Below are 19,283 nucleotides of genomic sequence, written 5' to 3'. Positions count from 1 at the left end.
TCTTTTAAGAAGATCTTAACAAAATATTGAGTTAGTTGTATTAGTTATGAAGAACAAGTCACAACAAACCAAAACAAGACAACAAATTGGTAAGAAAACAAACTTGCTTGAAAGTGGCCACTTGCACTAGAACGCATGGTTTGTGCTTTGGGCTTACTTGCTTGTTTGTTTTGTTTTTCCGACAGGACTTCACATATCCCATGCTGGTCTCAAACTCACTTAGGGGAAGTACGTCTTTTTCCTGTATTTTAATTCCTAAACAAAGATGTTATTTTACAATAGAGGCAAATGATGGTTTGTGTACAATTCTAAAAGTTATTCAGGATAAATCTAACAGCAGCCTGCCTTTTTGCATAGTTGTACATCTACTGTGTCAGGAAGTTTTCAAGTCATTTGTTTAAAAACAACATTGTACTGGAGAGATGGCTCAGTGCTTAAGAGCACATCATCAGGCAGTTCACACATGCCTGTAGCTCTAGCTCCAGAGGATCTGACTTCTCCGTCCTCCTTGAGCACAGGCACATACCCACATGCAGACACACCTACCTACACATAATTAAAAACAACAGAAATGAATCTTAAAAAAAGAAACACCGGAGCTGGAGAGATGGCCCAGTGGTTAAGAACACTGGCTGTTCTTCCAGAGGACCCAGGTTCAATTCCCAGCACCCACATAGCAACTTACAATTGTCTATAGCTCCAGTCCCAGGGTATCTGACACCTTCACACCAAGGCATATAAAATAAAGTTAATTTTTTTTAAAAAAAGGAAACACCAAAAAGCCACTTTTCAATGCTATATACTACCAATATGTTTTAAATGTTCAACTTTTAAATGTAAGTAAAAACCCACTTATAAGCTAGGCATAGTGGTGCATGCTTACAATCTCAACATTTGAGAGGCAGAGGCAGGAAGATTGCCATTAAGTTCAAAGTAAATATTGCCTACATAGAGAATTCCAGGTTGGCATGGGCAGGAGCAAGATCGTGTCTCAAAATAAACCAACAAACTAATAATAAAACCAAAACCAAACAACAAACATTTGAGGCATGATATATCCTGGCAGTTGGAGAGATGGTTCAATGGTTAAGAGCACTAGCTACCTTCCCGAAGGACCCAAATTTGGTTCTCAACATCCAAGTCAGGTGGTTCACAAGTACATGTAACTTCAGCTCCAGCAGATCTGATGCCTCTGACCTCTGAGGGCACCTGCATTCACGTACGACAGTGCACATCACATACACACACACCTATACATAACTTAAAAAAATATATTTTAAAAAGTTAATTAAAAAAATCTGAAGTGATAAATAAATTAATTTCTAAACATTAAAAATTCTACTTAAAAGGAACATAAAGCCTTGGTATGTGATCATGTACATGGTTTATGAGTTACTAAAATTCTTAAAAAAAAAAAAAAAAGGATGATTCCATTCCCAAAAAAGTATGCACATAAATACCACTCGAGGAAAGATCCAAGTATTTTTTCCCCAAGACAAAACCCCCAAAGTTCAACGAGAAAAATTACAAGAGAGAAAAATCTAACTGGTTTCTAGAACACTAAAACTAAAATTTGAAATTCACAAAAAACTGATACATAAAATTTATGATTAGACAGATGATTTTACTAATTGCTTTCCTCCATTTTCTTAGGAGTTATAGAATAATCAATATGTAAAGACCTAAAGAAAGCTTTAGAAATACCTCAGAAGTGAGCCAAGTAAAAGTAATTCAGGTATGGAAAAGTATCATCCTCACTGCTTACTAATTCCCAGACCCTAACTCTAAGTACAAAGAAATTTAAAACTACAAGACTCTTCTTTTCAAATTTTGTTTAATATTCACTTTATGTTATGTGTGTTTGCTTGCCTGAGTACATATATGTCATGTGCATGCAGGAGTCTGAAGAGGACAGATTCCCTGGAACTGGAGTTGCAGGTGGTTGTGTATTGGTAACCACAGTAGATCCTCTGCAAGAGGATCAAGTGTGAACTGCTGAGCTACATTTCTTGTCTGTTTGGTTTGAGACAGGATCTCACTATCTAGGCATGGTCAGCCTCGAACTTACTTTGTAGACCAGTCTGGCCTCAAACTTATGAATGTCCACCTTCCAGTGCCTCCTGAATGCTGGGATTAAACAGGCACTATCATACCCAAGGACTTACGAGATTCTTAAACTAATAGTGGTTCTACCTACTTGCCATTTGCTGGACATTCTAGTAAGGCCCATAGAAATCTTGCAATTAGTACAATAAACCTGTAAACTTAGTACAGATCTATAATCCTGATTTGAAATCCTTGATGCAAGATATATTTATGGATTCAGAACAGTTCAGACTTTAGAAGATATAGTACATAATCTGTAAAAGTAATAATTCTAGTTGGTGGAACACTCAAATTAGGATTCAAGAGACTCCATAAAAAGGACAAAGCAGGGCTTAAGAATTACAAAAGGTTCAGAAACACCAGCTGAAGTAGAGCAGTTACTAGGAAGCAGTATAGAGAGAGGATTGCCCAACAAATCTATCATCTCATGGAGGGATGTAGCTAAACTCCAGTGACCAAGAGAGCACATTCCCTCCCTACCCTTTCTTTCTTCAGTCTCCTTGTATTTCCTATTGGATCAAGTGGAATTCAGAGACGAGAAAAGTTCAATACATTTCTCTACACAGATCAGCCTTTCAGGTAGAAAGCAGGATAAAAAGTAGAACACAATATCTAGCGCATAGTTAGCACAGATGGATTTCTATTATTAATAGCCCCCAAATATCACCAGCTATGTCAACAAAAGTTTATTTATCACCCATCTAATTTCATCTAGATCTACTGTCATCTAGGGTTTTGGAGATGCCCTCTACTGAACCTTTGGAGAACTGGTGCAAAGTCAAACACTAGGCCTGAGAGCGATGGACATGTGCATCCTCTGGGCTGGATGTAATTGTTGTCAACTTGAATCAGCACAGTGGTGATAACCATCACAAAAATGGACCTGTTACCATTCTCATGTGGAGGAGGGAAAGCACAGGAGCCCTGTTCCCCTTCTTCAACGATATACAAGGGGGAAGTAGTTGCTGGAAGAAGACTCCAGTGATGCAACTTTTAGATTCATCACTGATACTGGAGTAGGTTGGTTGTTTTCTTTTTTTTCTTTCTTTCTTTTTTTTTTTTTTTTTTGGTGTGTGTGTGTGTGTGAGATGCTGCAGACTGAATCACTGATGTTCCTGTAATATTATAAGCTCACTAGTTTACCAAGCTCAACTTGGATAGAATATCTCCTTTGGTCTGTCATTTCCCTCTGTCTAGAGTGAACACAAAAAGGCTCCCCAGGAAGTCACACAACTCATGTCTCCAGAACTCAGTACCACTTAAGTAAAGGCTGCTAGGAATGGTATGGCAATATGCTCAAAGGAGGCAAGAAGCACAAATATATGAAGTCTGAGTCTTATACCAACGCAGAGATAAAGTGTTCCAAATATGCTTATGATCCATAAAACAGGAGCCGGAAAGGAAAAGTGAGATCTTAAACTTGGGCCTATGACTAATTTATGTTTATGATACAGAGGAAAAAATTCAAATGACCAAATAGTTGCTACTGTAGTCACTACTAATGATATCAAGAAATTGATGGGTTTTCAATGAATCCAGGGCTTTATTGTCTCATATTTTTAATAACTACTATTCTAGAACGTATAGTAAATACAAAGAATAAGGAGTGAGCCTTACCACAAGAAAGCCAAAAGACAGTGGGGAAAAAAACCAGATTCTGATAATTACAATGTCTTAAAATGACTAATTCTTCTCTATATAATTAGGGAAGGTTCGTACATAGAAAAAAGGGTACTGGCAACAGAGGCCTCCATAGAAGGAATTCTAAGCAAAAAAGGAAAATAGTCCAGATGGAGTGACGATATGAGGTCTTTAAAGGCTGGGTAATGGCGAATGATTTCAGCTTGTTTAGGAGTGTTAAGATAAATAAAAAAGAGCAGATAATGAGAAACCCAAGGTTAGCAAGCTAGCCATTTTGGTTAGGTGATAAGTGCAATTAATAAATTATGAGAAGAGTCAGGGCTACATAGTGAGACCCTATCTCAAAAAACAAAATAAAACAAAGAGATTATGAGAAAAACAAGAAGGAGAAAATACTGAATTAAGGTGATGTTGAGTTGTTAGAAGTACAGTAGTAAGTTGACTAGCCAGGCACGGTGTTTCACACTGTAATTTCAGCACTCTAAGTTGAGGAAAGAGGATGGTGAATTTAAGGCCATCTAGGATACTTAGGGAGATTCTGTCTCAAAGAGGGGAGGGGGGAAGGAAAGAAAAGAAAAGGATAAATCAAAAGGTCAGGGTAGAAAAACATAATTAATTACAGGGCCATAGGCAGCTCAAGGACAAAACAATCACTACAACCATTGCAACTGTATTCCCCAGAGGAAGTCCTCAAAATGGGCAAGCAAGTAGGTAAAGCATGGTAGCAGGCATTCTCTTAGTCATCTGGTTGCCAACAGGCTTCTTTTGTTTGTTTCCTAAGCATAACCACAACTATCCCCCGTTAAGTGAAGCTAAACATCTAGCATTTGCCTATGTATTCAAAAGAAGGGGAAAAAATCCACACCAGAGTAAAGTAAGGAACATGTACTGACTTGCTCCTCTGCCACTCAGGCAGTGACTTCCGTGTGTGCCAACACCACTGTCCATCCATGCCACACTCCCAGTCATGCCAACACAGTGAAGTTCTCAGGACAGTGCAGCCCAACTTCCCTGTACACCAGTCCGAGAAACTGACCATGAAAGACACAGTTCCCTTTAGAGAGTTTACCTCACCTCATCAGATCAGTGATTTTATACATCTTTTTAAAAAAGCAAATGTTAATGAACACTATCACTTTTTTTTTTTTTTTACAAAAAATCCTTTTTGTTAAAGTTCAATATGAATAGTTTTACTTCTTATCTAAGAGGCTGCTTTTACCTTTTACTTACCAACATTTAACTTCCTAAAATGTAAAATTCCTAAGTTATTTTTAAATCTTCATCTTTAACATTCTTACTTGGTTTAAAACCATGATAATCACATATCAAAATTATATATACTCATCTAGTTAGGGTCAGTCCAATGAGGCAATCCATTAGGGTGTATAGAGAAAGGATAACTAGTGAGATATTCACTGGGTCCTTTAAATAAGTAGATTTTAGAAAGACTTGATATGAATTCCTTAATCTCTGTCAAAGTCTGCCTGTTTACACTAGATGCTTGGGAAACACTCATCTGAATATTTCCAAAGAGGCAAGGCTTTGAGCATGTGACTGACCTGCTGGCTATATTAAACAGCATGCAGTAGGAAATTCCCTTTCAGAATCTTTCTCCAGGACACTAGAGAAGGGCTGAATTTACAAATCTTCAAGAACACTTCACCAAATCAAAAGGTAACAGTAACTTTGAAAATGTCTAACTATGTATTAGAATGAGATGGAACTTCTTGTATATATTCTAAAATTTAGGTTTAAGCTTTGAATAAAAAAGTATAATATTTAATCATGGTAAGCAGGGGTCTGTTGAATTATCAGAGATTAGATTTGAATACAGGCTAAAAGAAAACTAGCCTAACTTTAGAAACAGTGCTAACCCTCTGGTAGAGGAATCTGCTCTGTGTCACTGTGCTCACCGGCTAAGGAACACTGGCCTAGGTCAGACTTGGGCTCTAGATCTGCTCACTTGAAGACAGGCATCACTAGACATGCTATGCCCCTTGTGCAGACCCAGCTGGAAAATGACAGACTGATTCAATCAATCCTGGACTTCCTTCCCTTTAAAAAGCTGTAGAATACTCTACTTCAGCTGCTCTCCAGCCCCAGACAAGGTAAAATGAAGGGAACCTCAGCACTGGAGAACCATTTGGTTTAGGGGTTTCCCTTCCATTTTTGGTATAAATATTTAAAGTAAAATTCTAATCTGTGACCTTCAGCTGTCCAACAAGAAGCCAGAGAAACGTGAGGAGGGAAGCACCACTGCTTCAGCCTCTGCTACTCCCCTCTCCCACCTTGTCTTGTCCTTCCCACTTCCCTGCTCTTGACACTGACCCCCATTATATTGTTTCAAATGCCTCATGTTTAACTTGTTTGCAAAACAGGACAACAAAATCAAGCTCAATTTAATATTTAGAATGCTTTTTCCTGAAGTAAGTGTCCTAGACAGAAAGCAGGTCTTCTTTCAGGAGATGTATAGAAAGGAAGCTTGTTATTTGTTCATTAATTTAAAACCCTATTTACACAATATGCTAAATAAACATAATTAAGGATATATGATTGTCCATGTGTTTGTGAACTGAATATTAAATATTATAATCATTTTAAAGCAAAGGAAAATGGTGATCAAGCATTCATTCACCATCAGTCTGCTCCTCGTGTATGCTCCTATTATGGGAACACTTTCAACATCAACAACCTCAAGTTCTACTGCAGACTCAATTCCTGGGATGGTCTCTGTTCCTACCACGAGCCCACAGACCACAACAAGCCAAACTTCTACAACTACCACCCAGCTTGGGAGCAGCCTCAACACTGGGACAAAGCATTCAGAGTCCGTCTCCACGGCCACCTGCCAAGAACACATGTCTTCCTGCCCTGGTACAAACATGACTGCAAAGACGGTCGCAGGTGGCGGCACAGCACACAAACCAATGTCCAGTGTTCTCTCTCTCTGCTTGTGCAGTGTTCTTACTCTGTTGTGCACACTCAGGTAGAAATGAGCTGGAATGCCTGCTCACTGCAGCCCCTCATAGTATTTGCTAAATGGTAAGCACACTAAAAAAAAAAATAAAATTTGTTTTAATTTTCTGCTTAAGAAATTATCATTCTAGCGTGATTTGGGTTTTGGTAAGTTTTAACTGCACAACTAAGATGTTACATTAATATTATAGTTTCCTTCTTATAAGTGTAGTGCCCTATTAAATGTCAAAATAAACAAAACATCACATTTGTGTTTTAAATGTGGGCAAAATAGAATCAGAACTCAAATGTTTTCATTAAAGGTATAAGAAGAAATTATGTAGGAGGCATTTAACCAAAGAGGAAGAAGGAGATAGGAGATGAAGAGTGATATGGGAAAAGCTGTTTTGTATTTTATTATTTTTAAACAAATAGATTGAAAGCAGCCCTGGTATGGTCTAAAGAACAGTCTTTTATAACACATACTCATCAGTGGAATGCTATTTTCATGAGAGTGTGATAGCAGTGAGCCATCCCAGTGCATTTTTAAAGCAGAATACTGTTGATCCAGGGATAAGAGTGCATTGCAAGTAAATCTTGACTTGTGTTTCAAAAGATTGTTTTCAAATTAGATGCTTAGAACTAAGAACTCATTTTATCTAGAGAAATGTCTCTTAACCATTCATTCATTTTTTTTTTCTTTTTTCTCCTCTTCCTTTTCCTCCTTCTCCCTTCTCTTGCCTCCTCCTTCTTCCATCCTCCTCCTCTGGTCCCTTTCCTGTCTCCTTTCCTTCTCCTAGACAGAGTCTCTCTACATAGCCCCAGCTGTCCTGGAACTACTCTGTAGACCAAGCTGGCCTCAAACTCACAGAGATCTGCCTGCCTCTGCCTTTGACTAAGTGCTGAGATTAAAAGAATGTTGGTTAGATTTTTATGTTCATATACAAGGATGGGTTTAACTCAACAAACTTAGTATGCTAACAGTAACAATTCCTGTGGTTTATTATCAGTGAGTTAGGAGTTTTAGATTAGGTAATGATTCTAACTAGCTGAGCTACCAAGAGTAAATGACCCAGGAGAACCCAAACAAATTGACTACAGATGAACTATTTGGGGTGCCTGTGATGATATATTGTGTACCTTAATAAAATTTGCCTGAAGATCAGAGAATAGAACAAGCCACTAGATTAAACACAGATGCCAGGCAGTGGTGGCACATACCTTTAATCCTAGCACTTGGGAAGCAGAGATCCATCTGGATCCCTGTGAGTTCAAAGCCATCCTGGACCACATGAGATTGAATCAGTCTAGGAGAGAAACAGCCAGGCAATGGTGACACATACCTCCCTTTAATCTCAGTACTTGGGAAGCACACATGCCTTTAATCCCAGCACTAAGAAGGAAGTGATATAGCTGAATGGAGAAAGGTATATAAGGCACGAGGAGACAGGAACTGAGGCTTTTTTGGCTAGAGGCCTTTCAGCTAGAAAGCTTTTACAGGCTGAGGAGTACTAGAGGTAAGGTGTGGCAGTGGCTTGTATCTGATCTTTCAGCATTTATCCCAATATCTGGCTCTGAGATTTTGTTTATTTAAAAGACCATTTAGAATTCATGTTACAGGTGCCAGTTTAAATATATAAATTAAGTCTTATCCCTAGATTTGATGTGGACATTCAAAGGGCATAGAAAATGTTTAGTTATTTAGATTTTTCTGATCGCTAGGTTTGAGTTTCCGTTGATAGTTAAGTATTATTAATACTACCTCAGAAGATTATTGTGAGGATTAAACAAAAATTATGTAATATGTAGTTTGCCTGATGTAAAGAAAGCATTAAGTAAATTCAAGTTATAATCTGTATTAATGTGACAAAAAAAAAAAAGTTATGAAGAACCATAGTATCCTGCAGAGGAAACGCCACTGAAATGCTTAGGTTTTAAAATTTTAATTACTTACAAAACTAAAAAAGGGGCAAATGACAGAAATATAATGTTGGTCCCCTACATTCCCCAGGCCAATTCACTCTCCTAAGAGAAGTAATATGAGTCATGTGAATGTCCTAGTGTTTTGCTTGGCAGTGTGTGTCTGGGTGTTGAACCCTGAACCTCATGCATGCTGAACAGATGCTCTACTGCTGAGCTACACTCCCAGCTCAAAATGTAAACAATTTAACATTTAACATGTATAGTTATATATATTTCTCTGTATACACACACACACACACACACACACACACACACACACACACACACACACAAAACTTTGTACTTTGCAAGGAAGTGTCAGAGTCATCTTTTTGGGGTCTGTTCGTTTGTTTTTAAGAAAAGTTCTCACGGTAGCCAAGACTGGCCTCAAACTACATATGTGTCCCAGACTGGTCTTGAACTTGAAATTCCTGTTTTGGCCATCCCAGTGCTGGAACTGCAGGGTACACCACCATACCCAGCCTCTTCTGGATCTTTTAAAGGTGCAGGAGAGAATTTCTGATACTTCTGTCTGCTGACTTGTCCACTTTTCTTCATTTTGGTATTGGCAATCCAATTTTCCTCTGGGAAATACACCCTGCTTTCATCCTTGCTTTCAGTTCATGCCATCCATGTGAGCCTGTCTTTGCCACTGAGCTCCAGGCACAAGCCCATGACCAGGCCTAACGAGTCAAAGAGTCCATCTTCCTTGCTAAGTGACAGTCCTAGAAACTGACATGGGACTCAAGACAAACCAGCAAAGCTAAGCACTTCTGCTGAAGCTACTAGGCAAATCATTTTCTACTGGGCTTGTTAGGCTGAGAGAGCACAAACCACACTATTAGTTGCATGCCCTTTCTGGCCTTCATGGTCATCAGCACTCACAAGGTGTGCATACATACATACATACATATATACATGTTGTAGAATAATATTTTAAGGTGTGTTACTTTTGTTTATGTTGCATTTGTTTAACTCTGTGAAGCTGTGTTACTGTGCCTGTCTAAAACACCTGATGGTCTAATAAAGATCTGAATGGCCAATAGTGAGGCCGGAGAAAGGATAGATGGGCTGGCAGGCAGAGAGAATATATAGAAGGAGAAATCTAGAAGGAAAAGAAGTAGCTAGAGAAGGAAGAGGACTCAAAGGAGGCCAAAGGTAGACAGAATAATTAAAGTTAAGGAAAGCTGGCAAGAAATAAGCCAAGCTAAGGCCAGACTTTATAATTAAGAATAATCCTCCATGTGTGATTTATTTGGGACCTGGGTGGTGGGCTCCCCCAAACAGTAAAGAGTAAAAAACAAACATCTCAACATCTCTCTCTCTCTCTCTCTCTCTCTCTCTCTCTCTCTCTCTCTCTCTCTCTCTCTCTCTCTCTCCCTCCCTCCCTCCCTCCCTCCCTCTTTCTCTCTCTCTCATATGCATAAAATAAAAAGTCTTTTTTAAAAAGACATATCCAAAGTACCAGATGGTAATACTAGATCATGAGGATCCAATTTAAAATAATTAAAACCTATATCTAAGGACAGTCACTGATGAACACTGAACAGCTACATTTTGAATTACATGACTGTTGGGCCAGGTACATGCACTTGGCTTGGAGCAGCCAGGTCTCTGTTGGTCAGCATCTAGCACAGAAAGTCTTCCTAGCAAAGACACTTTTCAGCTGGCCAACATTATTTCCTCTTAGGAACTTCAAGTGTGCAATACTGAGGTAATGAAGGGATCACTGGCTGAGCTAAAGTCAAAATGATACAAATATCAGAAAACCATGTAATGGAGTTAAACACAAAGCTAAGAAACAAAGAGTGTATACTGGTTTTAGCAGCAACAGTGCTTTAGTTCTGTTTACATCTGGGATGGCTCTACTGATTCATGCTTTTCTTTGGGCCCATCTTCTCCAGAAAATAGGAGACTTGGTAATACCAAAGTCTAAACCAAAATACCTGAATTGATACATCAGCTCTCACAGGTGAAAATCAAGACTTGGTGACCAACGAAGAGACAGTAAGAAACAAAGGGAAATATTTACATGATAGGGAATAGAGGGACACGGAAAGAACACATGGTGTGAACATGAGGCCAATTTGACAGTTAAACCTTAAATGTCAGTAGAGATTGGAATCCACACTTCCACAATGTTTCCTACTGCACAGTAGTCCAAGCCACTGAAACACAGGAATGCCCACGACAGAGTCAGACTCCAGAGCTCCTTGACAAGATGGCTGGATAGATAAGGCTTTTACTTACTATCAGACAATGAGAAAGAAGACCTTTCCCTGTTCTTTCTACTGTGCCCATTTATCCTGGAGCTAAGCATCATAGCCAGGAAGGAGCTCTGCTAGGTCTCTGAAATGCAAAGGCACTAGGAACGGTGACATAGTTTTGATTCCAAGATGCCACATGGCAGGTCACATCTGTCTCTAACTTCAGCTTCAGGGGATCTGATGCCCTCTCTGGCCTCTGAAGGAACCAAGCACACCTATGATGCACAGATAAGCATGCATGACCATATACATTAAAAAAAAAGAAAGAAAAAGACCAGTATCCAGGAGGCTGAGGCAGGATGATCATGAGTGAGGTCCATTTCAAAGCATAAAGCAAAACACCACAAAGTATTGAAAATTTGATCTGTCAAGGTCATATCAAAAAAGAAAACTTCCAACTTCCATATAACTTAATTTGTTACAAAATCATACAAGAGACACAGAAGTTTAAGCAGCGCACTTCCTTCTTTCTCAAAGATGAAGGGTCAGAACAGCTAATAAGAAGCAGAATGGGAGCCGGGCAGTGGTGGCACACGCCTTTAATCCCAGCACTCAGCAAGCAGAGCCAGGCGGATCTCTGTGAGTTTGAGGCCAGCCTGGTCTACAGAGCGAGATCCAGGAAAGGCGCAAAGCTACACAGAGAAACCCTGTCTCCAAAACCAAAAAAAAAAAAAAAAAAAAAAAAAAAGAAGCAGAATAGGAACTCCTGGCAACTTCAAGCCCAGGCTACATAGGCATCATATACAACTGTGGACAGTCCACTGACCAATCCCACTAAGAGCCAGGCCCATTTGCTGTCCTTAGCCTTTGCTAGACCACCACAGAAAAGGAACACAAACTTGCAGTTGCTTATTCTGAAGAAGGAAAAAAGAATCCAGCTTACACACCTCCAGCTTTTGCTACTGTAAACTACTAAGAATTCAAAAGGGATGGGGAGGGCAGCACACATCTACCTCCCTCTTCACTAGTCCTTGCTACGAAGATATGTTAAGGAAAGTCAAGATACTGTGGTAGTACTAAAGGTTAAAGTTGAAATACAAACATGCGAGACAAGAACAGAGGTTTTTTTTTTTCCTCCCTTTTTTTTTTTTGGAGGGGGGCTTTTTTTGAGATAGGGTCTCACCCTATAGTCCAGGGTGGCTTCCTAACTCAACACAATGCTCCTGCCTCAGCTTTCTGAGTGCTGTAATTAGAAATGTAGCACTAAACTGGCTAGAATAAGATGTTCCTTAAAGTTGTTAAAAAGGCCTGGCAAAGACGAATGAGATTTTCTGTAACTTTCAAGTCCCTGGTTCCCTTGGGCCCTGGATATCTGAGTATCTAATTAAACAAGCTCCACATCTTCCATCCTTCTTTCTTCTACTTTGTATGATTCCTCACTCACTGCCAGGTTTTTGCTAACATGACCAGTAAGTAAATTAACATAATTACTCCATTGCTGTTAAGCTTGGGAAACTCAGAAAGCCTAAGTCCCACAGCTGCTGGGCTGCCCTTGGTAGTTCCACATCACTAGCCACTGTGTAGCAGCATCACTCGCTCTCCAAACGTCAGCCACCTGAGTCCCACCGTCTGATGGGAGGAAGAGACTACCCACTGCCCTCCCTCCCACATTTGTCTGCCCACGGCAGAGAAGGCAGTGCAAGCCCACTGCCATGCAGGAGCAGGGGCTCACAGCATGGCTGTTTTCCAAGCCACCCCAGTCCATCTTCACAGGCATTTCCCACAGCTCTTGGAATTATTCCTTAAGTCACCCCGATGCAGTCTCACACAATACAATGCTAAGAATTCTCCAAAACAAGCTCTTCAAGTTTTTTCTTCTTAAAATGGGGAGGGTCCAGGATTGGGGACTTAGCTCAGTGTGGTAGAGTGCTTGCATGGCAAGCGCAAGGCCCTGGGTTCGGTCCTCAGCTCCAAAAAAGGGGGGTGGGGGAGAGGGTCCAACTGTTGTGCTACAGAGATCATGAAATCAGAATATACCTGAAAATAAATGAAGGTTCTTTCTGACCTTTCACTTCAATAATAACAACTCCCTGTGGTGATATTGTAACATCTGATGTACCAGAGCGACAACAAAGTGAAGCCAGCTATCTGAAACCAACACCTGAGAGTGAGCAGCATTGTAAAATAAGATGGCTAACTATCCAGGGAAGTGCATCTTTAAAAGCTATTAATTCAAATAGGAAAAAAATAAATCCAATCGTTCCTCTTCATTTGTTATCATTTGAAAAACCCTATTAAAAGAGACGAAAACATATCTCTTACCTCCGTGCAACATAATAAAAAATAGGATTCCCAGCTTTGGAAGTGCCAGCTTGGTAGAAGATGCTTAACGTTTTCAAAGCCTTGAACTCTTCTTTCTCATGTACCTGATGCCTAAAAGAAAGAGTGGAGTCGATCAGAGGCTTTATACAGATTGCTGAGCAGCTAAAAAAAATACGCTTAATTAATCAACAATAACATTAAAGAATAATAAAATACTGACAAAGCAACAGGCTCTCTGGAGGGTGAAATGTCAAGGTGTTGTCCTGAGTCCTGAGTGCTTTCTCAGGGATACCTAAAAATCCTGCTGGACAGGAGGAAGCACAGGATTACCTTTCATTCACGGCATTTTTTTCCCCAGATAAAAGGTTTTTTTGAGGGTTTTTCCCCCCTTCCAAGTTCAGTTCATCAATCTTCTCTTGTTTATGGATTTTGCAGGGATGAGAAGGACCTTCCTTCCCGTGTTCTTCTTTGATTTGTATTAAGTGTATCTTCACAAACAGCATGAATATTTTTATCCTAATGATTACTCAGTTTTTATTTTAAGTCCATCCTAGTCTCCCTGGTTTGAATACTCTTTTCACATTAAATTCCCATATGCACTGAAATAAATTTCTGAAAGAGCTTAATTTTTATATATTCTGCTGAAACTCTGTGTGCTTCTTTTCTAAGTTTTAAGTGGTTTATAAACCCTAGGATATGAATGAAAAATTCACATCCATTATCTCCACCAATATCATTACCTCTTCCTATTCTCACTAAATGTGGCTTCTGTAATATTTACTAGACATACATTGGACTGGATCCTCTCATTCCAGCTTCCCTTTCCCTTGCCTCCTCTCTCCTCTCTTACTATATAACTTAACATTTGTAAATTAACTTCTGAACATCAGATGAGAGTGTTTTCTTTCTGTCTTTGGCAAATACAATGAATAAAACAATCAACTCACAGCCTCAATGTAGCATTTGCAAAATGTAAAAAGGTACATACTTAGCAAACATCAAGTGTGTGTCTAATAGTGAGAATCTTTGAGTTTACACATTAGATTCCTCTAAATTAGATGCAAAAACAATTGTCCACAGAAACATGTGTTGTAGCAATATTGAATGTACTGTATTTTCTGGGTCTTACTCTAAGAGAGGTTAAAGCCATTAACTTTTTGAAGGACTTAAAAAAATTAGTATGATAGAATTCAGAATTTAAATTCAAATGAATCATGAATCAGGCGTGAATCCAGGTCAATTAAGTTTTATCTGTAGAATGTATTTTCCAACTATAATATGAAAATAATGTTATCTATATGTTCTTAAAAGTATTAAATGAAAAACACGTCAAAGAGAGCTAGCAAGATGGCTCAGCAGCTGAAAGTACTTGTCCCTAACCCTGACAACCTGACTTGATGTGTCCCTGGGACACATGGGAGGAGAGAAGTGACTCCTATAGGTGTTCTCTGACTTCACACACTAGCTGTGGGCAAGCACACACCAGCACACACACAAATAAACCAACAAACATATTAAAAAAAAAACAAACGCACACACAAAAGCTTATTAAAGCTAGGCGATAAACTATCATTTGGTAAGACACCCTTCTTTTTATAAGAAAATCAACATATAAGAGCAAACAAAACAAAGTCATGTTAATGCAAAACAAGCTTATTTAATAAGTGGTCTAAGGCTGGAGAGACGGCTCAGAGGTTAAGAGCACTGGCTGCTCTTCCAGAGGTCCTGAGTTCAATTCCCAGCACCCACATGGTGACTCACTACCATCTGCAATGAGATCTGGCACCCTCTTCTGTATATGTAATAAATAAATAAATCTTTAAAAAAAAAAAAAGTGGTCTGGTGGTAAACTCTGTTTCTCAACTCCTCCAAAATACAATCATCTTTTAAAGTGTTTTACCTGGTCATAAATTCTTCAAACTTTGAACTGGTAAGGTTAAGGCTGGACCAGTGTGTATCTGCCACAGGCTTATGCTCCGGAGGGCCCAGGTATGCAAGAAGTGTGGCCATCTTATCAAAAGGTCGTCTTCCAACAGCTTTATGATCCCTAGCAACAACAGAAGATGCTTAGGAAATGGTACTTCACATTAACTGGGCAGTCTCACATTCCTTAGACCATTACTGGTTGCTTTTCTTTTAACTACTTATTCCTTGCTGAAATCAGTCATCAAATGTAAGCAGTATTGAAAATTCTCAGTATCTTAGAAACACGACTGTTTCCCACCTATAAAACTTAATGTTAAATTCAATTATTTTGTAGAATTGCTATCTGTAACATTCTCATCTCCTTTTTCCTAGGATAAAAATAGCCCATCTTGAGAAAACAGTGTTTAGGACATTGGAATATGTAACCAGTTAACTGAATATTTTTAATGTACTTTTTTTTTTTTTTTGAGACAGGGTCTTACTATAAATAGCCCATATTGTACTCAAACTCATTATCCTCCTGCCTTGTTCTCCCAAGTTCTGAGATCATATCTGTATATACTATCATACCCAGCTCAAAAGTATATGTTTTTAAACATTTACTTGATTTTTAGTTATTTATATATGTGTATGAGGCCAGAAGGGGGCGTCAGGCCCTCTGGAGCACTTGACACAGGTGCTGGGACCATGTTTGGGTCTTCTGGAAGAGCAGTGTGATGAACAGGAACGGCTCCACAGGCTCATATATTTGAATATTTATTCACTGTTCTCTTTCTGTCCATTTTTTTCTCCCTCTCAACAAATAAAATGTTATAAAGACCTGTGATCATATCAAAATTACATGATGTTCAAGCTAGTTGGCGGACATGGAATTGTCAAATCACTGTCTATATTTTCATGTTTGAAATATGTATCCATTTTTAAATAGCACATTTTAAAAACTCTTAGCATCAAACTGCAAATACGTATTCAAATCAAAAAAAGAGAGACAATGTTCATCTTTAAACTTTCCAGGTTATTCTGATGTCACTAGGATAAAGTACTCCCTTCGATTTTGGTGGCACACGTCAGTCATGCCCATGCCTACTTTGATCCACTAACAATTCACAATGGAATAAAAAGTCTTGTCTTTTAAACTCCTATCTCCTAATTGTTCAGCCATACTGTTTGGTTTCTTGTCTTTTTCACAAATGAGCAAACCATTGTTTACTGGCAGTTAAGGGAAACTCCTCAGATACAGAGATCGGAGCCCTTTACAATCCTACATAACTAAAAAGGAAGTAACTCTCAGAAAGGATGGCATGTAATTTATGTCACAAGAGGCTTTGATTAAAACAGCTAATACAATAATTTCAGCTGCTGAATCTGTTTTCCCTTTTGCGTTTCCCTCTCTCTTTGGCATCCCCTATTTCTCTCTTGTGTCCCTTCTCTCTTTTGAGACAGGGTCTCACCATGCAACCCTGGCAAGCCTGGAACTCTCTATGGAAACCAGCCAGGCTGGCCTCACATTCAGAGATCTACCTGCCTCTGCTTCCCGAGTGCTGGGATTAAAGTGCATGGCTCCATGGCTGGCTGATTCAGTACTTTCTACATGAAGCTTTATTTATATACACTTAATAGTATCACAAGCCCTACAGCAACAACAGTGCTATTGATCATTTAACATGACTTGGTTTTTGCCATATGCATGTAAACCTGCATTTCTCTTTCCAAACAATTCTTAAGGCAAAAAGCTGCAATGTAAAGGACTTTATTCAGGATCAATAACTTTATTATTTCAATTAAAACTGTTTTATTTCCCCCTAAGACTGGAAAAACATACCTGTTGCTGGAAAGATACTGGCCAATTTTCTCCTGATTGTTCCAAAGCAGTCGATGTAAAGCAAGCACATTGCCATCACTGATGAAGGAAAGACTATGATTTACAGCATCACTTGTGGGACAATCTGATGCTATATCAAGGAAAAACCTTCAAAAATGCAAAGCCATTAGAGTTTGTAATACCAGCTATACTCAAACTTATATGTGCATTACATTTATATGGAGTATAGTAATACAGTAACTGTGACTGTAAATGTGGAGGGCTTATGCCCACAGTAACTGTCCCTAAACCAAACAAGAAGCACAAGGAGAAAGTTGGCTTTCCATTTCCATCCAAGTAGGCTCAAGAAGTTGGAGAAAAACAAATTTAGATGAATAAAATCTGGAGAATGGGCTAGTATCTTACAGATGAAGAAATGAAAGCCAAGGTAAAGACCTCTCTTAAAATCACACTGCCTGCCTGTCAGAGACAGGATTGGAATTTTGGTTCTCTTAACTTTCCATGACTAGTCACAAAGTTATTTTTCTACCCGAAAACAGCACTCACTTTCCCTCCAACAGTTTATATCTCAGCTCCAATTTCTCAGCAGAAAGAGCTGTAATGGTGACAAACTGGAAGAGCCATTGCAGAAGGCCAGTGTACACAGTAGTGACATCAGCTAGGTTTCTACTAGTGGAAAGTGACTTCTGCATATCAACATCTACACAAAGCACATGAATCATTTTTTGCCAATCTTTCTTTAGAAGCAACTCTGGCAAATACAGTATTACCCCAAGGTTACAAATAAACCAACAACTCAGAAAATTAAGTGAAGAATTAGTTATAGAAATCCAGCAGAAAAATATTCTACAGTCTTGAAGCTTCAACAGTGATTTGTTTCTTCATACACAAAATCTTCTGTTTTTGTCTTGTTTGGTTTAAAAAGAGTTGTTTTAAATTCAGATAAACTTCTAAACTGAAGTAACAAAAAATATTAACACCAAAACATTCTAATATATTATCTGTCTCATTTGGTTTTAGGTTTTTGTTTATATATTTTATTATGTATGCAGTGTTCTGCCTGCATACCAGAAGAGGGCACCAGATCTCATTACAGATGGTTCTGAGCTGCCATGTGGGTGCTGGGAATTGAACTCAGGACCTCTGGAAGAGCAGCCAATGCTCTTAACCTCTGAGCCATCTCTCCAGCTCCTGATTTTAGTTTTTAATATAAGAAATCTGAACCCATTCCGCAGCAATGCTAAAGTTAGGAAATGTCAACAGTTCATACTCAGTTTCCAAAGAAGGCAATTACCATGAAATTAAGACTATAGAGACCTTTCATAGTGTCTCTTATAATGAAACAAAACAAAATGTGTTCTTAATCTAGAAAGGATAGGGGAAAAAATAAAATCCTACAGAGGAATTGAATGCAGACCAGATACACAGACTGGGGTAAAATGGAAGCATGGCAATTACTGACAAATCAAGACTGCATACCTTCGTGCCAAGTCAAAGTTGCTTTTCACAAAATCATTAAAAGGCCTCATATGCTCTTCTTTTGTGAACAAGACATGATTGGCAATGCTCTGAAGTATCTAAACAATCAAACAGGATTATGGGTAATCAGATTATTTGCTATATGAAATCTATATATTAATATAGTCATTAAAATATAAATTTTCTATTGATATTCCTACTGGTAGTTCAAATCAATCATTCTTTATTATAAAAATTACCCTAGATAATTTCATTCTTTTCAAATAGAAATAGTATTACATATAGATGTTACACACATAAAATCTATTTTAAGCATCTCTCTACTGCATATGCATGTGTGGGATATGTGCATGTGGAGGCCAGGTTTGGCACTGAGTATCTTCCCATCACTCTCTGTCCTCTCTACTGAGACAGCATCTCTCCACTGAACCTGTAGCATTTGGATTCAGTTAGTCTAACAGCCACCTGCTCCAGGGATCCTGTCTCTGCTTCCAGTGTGCTGGGATTAGAGCTGAAGGTCATACTCCTGACATTTACCTGAGTGTGGGGGACTCAACTCCAGTCCTCACGCTCACACTGCAAACACTTTTACACAGTGACTCACGTTCCCAGTCTCAAATGTTAATAACAACAGTAATAAAGAAAGAAACCCTACAACCTCTATTTCTGTTTCCAACTCAAATTTTCCAGAGTAAGGACACAGAAAAAACTCACTGGAAGACAGACATTTCATTGCTAATACATTTTCCCATCACAGGGCCTATCAGGTACATATATAAAGATTTCCTCTGCAATATAAACAAATGAAAACAAAAGGTACATAACTGAAAACCATGGGACTTTCAAAAGCAAATTGAAGACAA

The 19,283-nt window shown here is 38.7% G+C and overlaps 1 protein-coding gene across 6 annotated transcripts in view; it reads right to left on the bottom strand.

Annotated features, from left to right (window-relative positions):
• Positions 1-19,283, bottom strand: part of Nf1 (neurofibromin 1) — a 257,122-nt gene that overhangs the window by 96,087 nt on the left and 141,752 nt on the right. For all 6 annotated transcript variants that reach the window (XM_036195402.1, XM_036195407.1, XM_036195405.1 and 3 more), the window contains 4 exons: positions 18,421-18,518; positions 16,942-17,088; positions 15,094-15,240; positions 13,194-13,304 (listed from right to left, as the gene is read on the bottom strand). In XM_036195402.1, coding sequence (XP_036051295.1) covers positions 13,194-13,304; positions 15,094-15,240; positions 16,942-17,088; positions 18,421-18,518 — 503 coding nt within the window. The remainder of the gene's footprint in view (positions 1-13,193; positions 13,305-15,093; positions 15,241-16,941; positions 17,089-18,420; positions 18,519-19,283) is intronic.

This window comes from Onychomys torridus, chromosome 8, assembly GCF_903995425.1.
Source record: "Onychomys torridus chromosome 8, mOncTor1.1, whole genome shotgun sequence".
Taxonomy (NCBI): Eukaryota; Metazoa; Chordata; class Mammalia; order Rodentia; family Cricetidae; genus Onychomys; species Onychomys torridus.
This window is presented reverse-complemented; position numbering and strand designations above follow the sequence as displayed.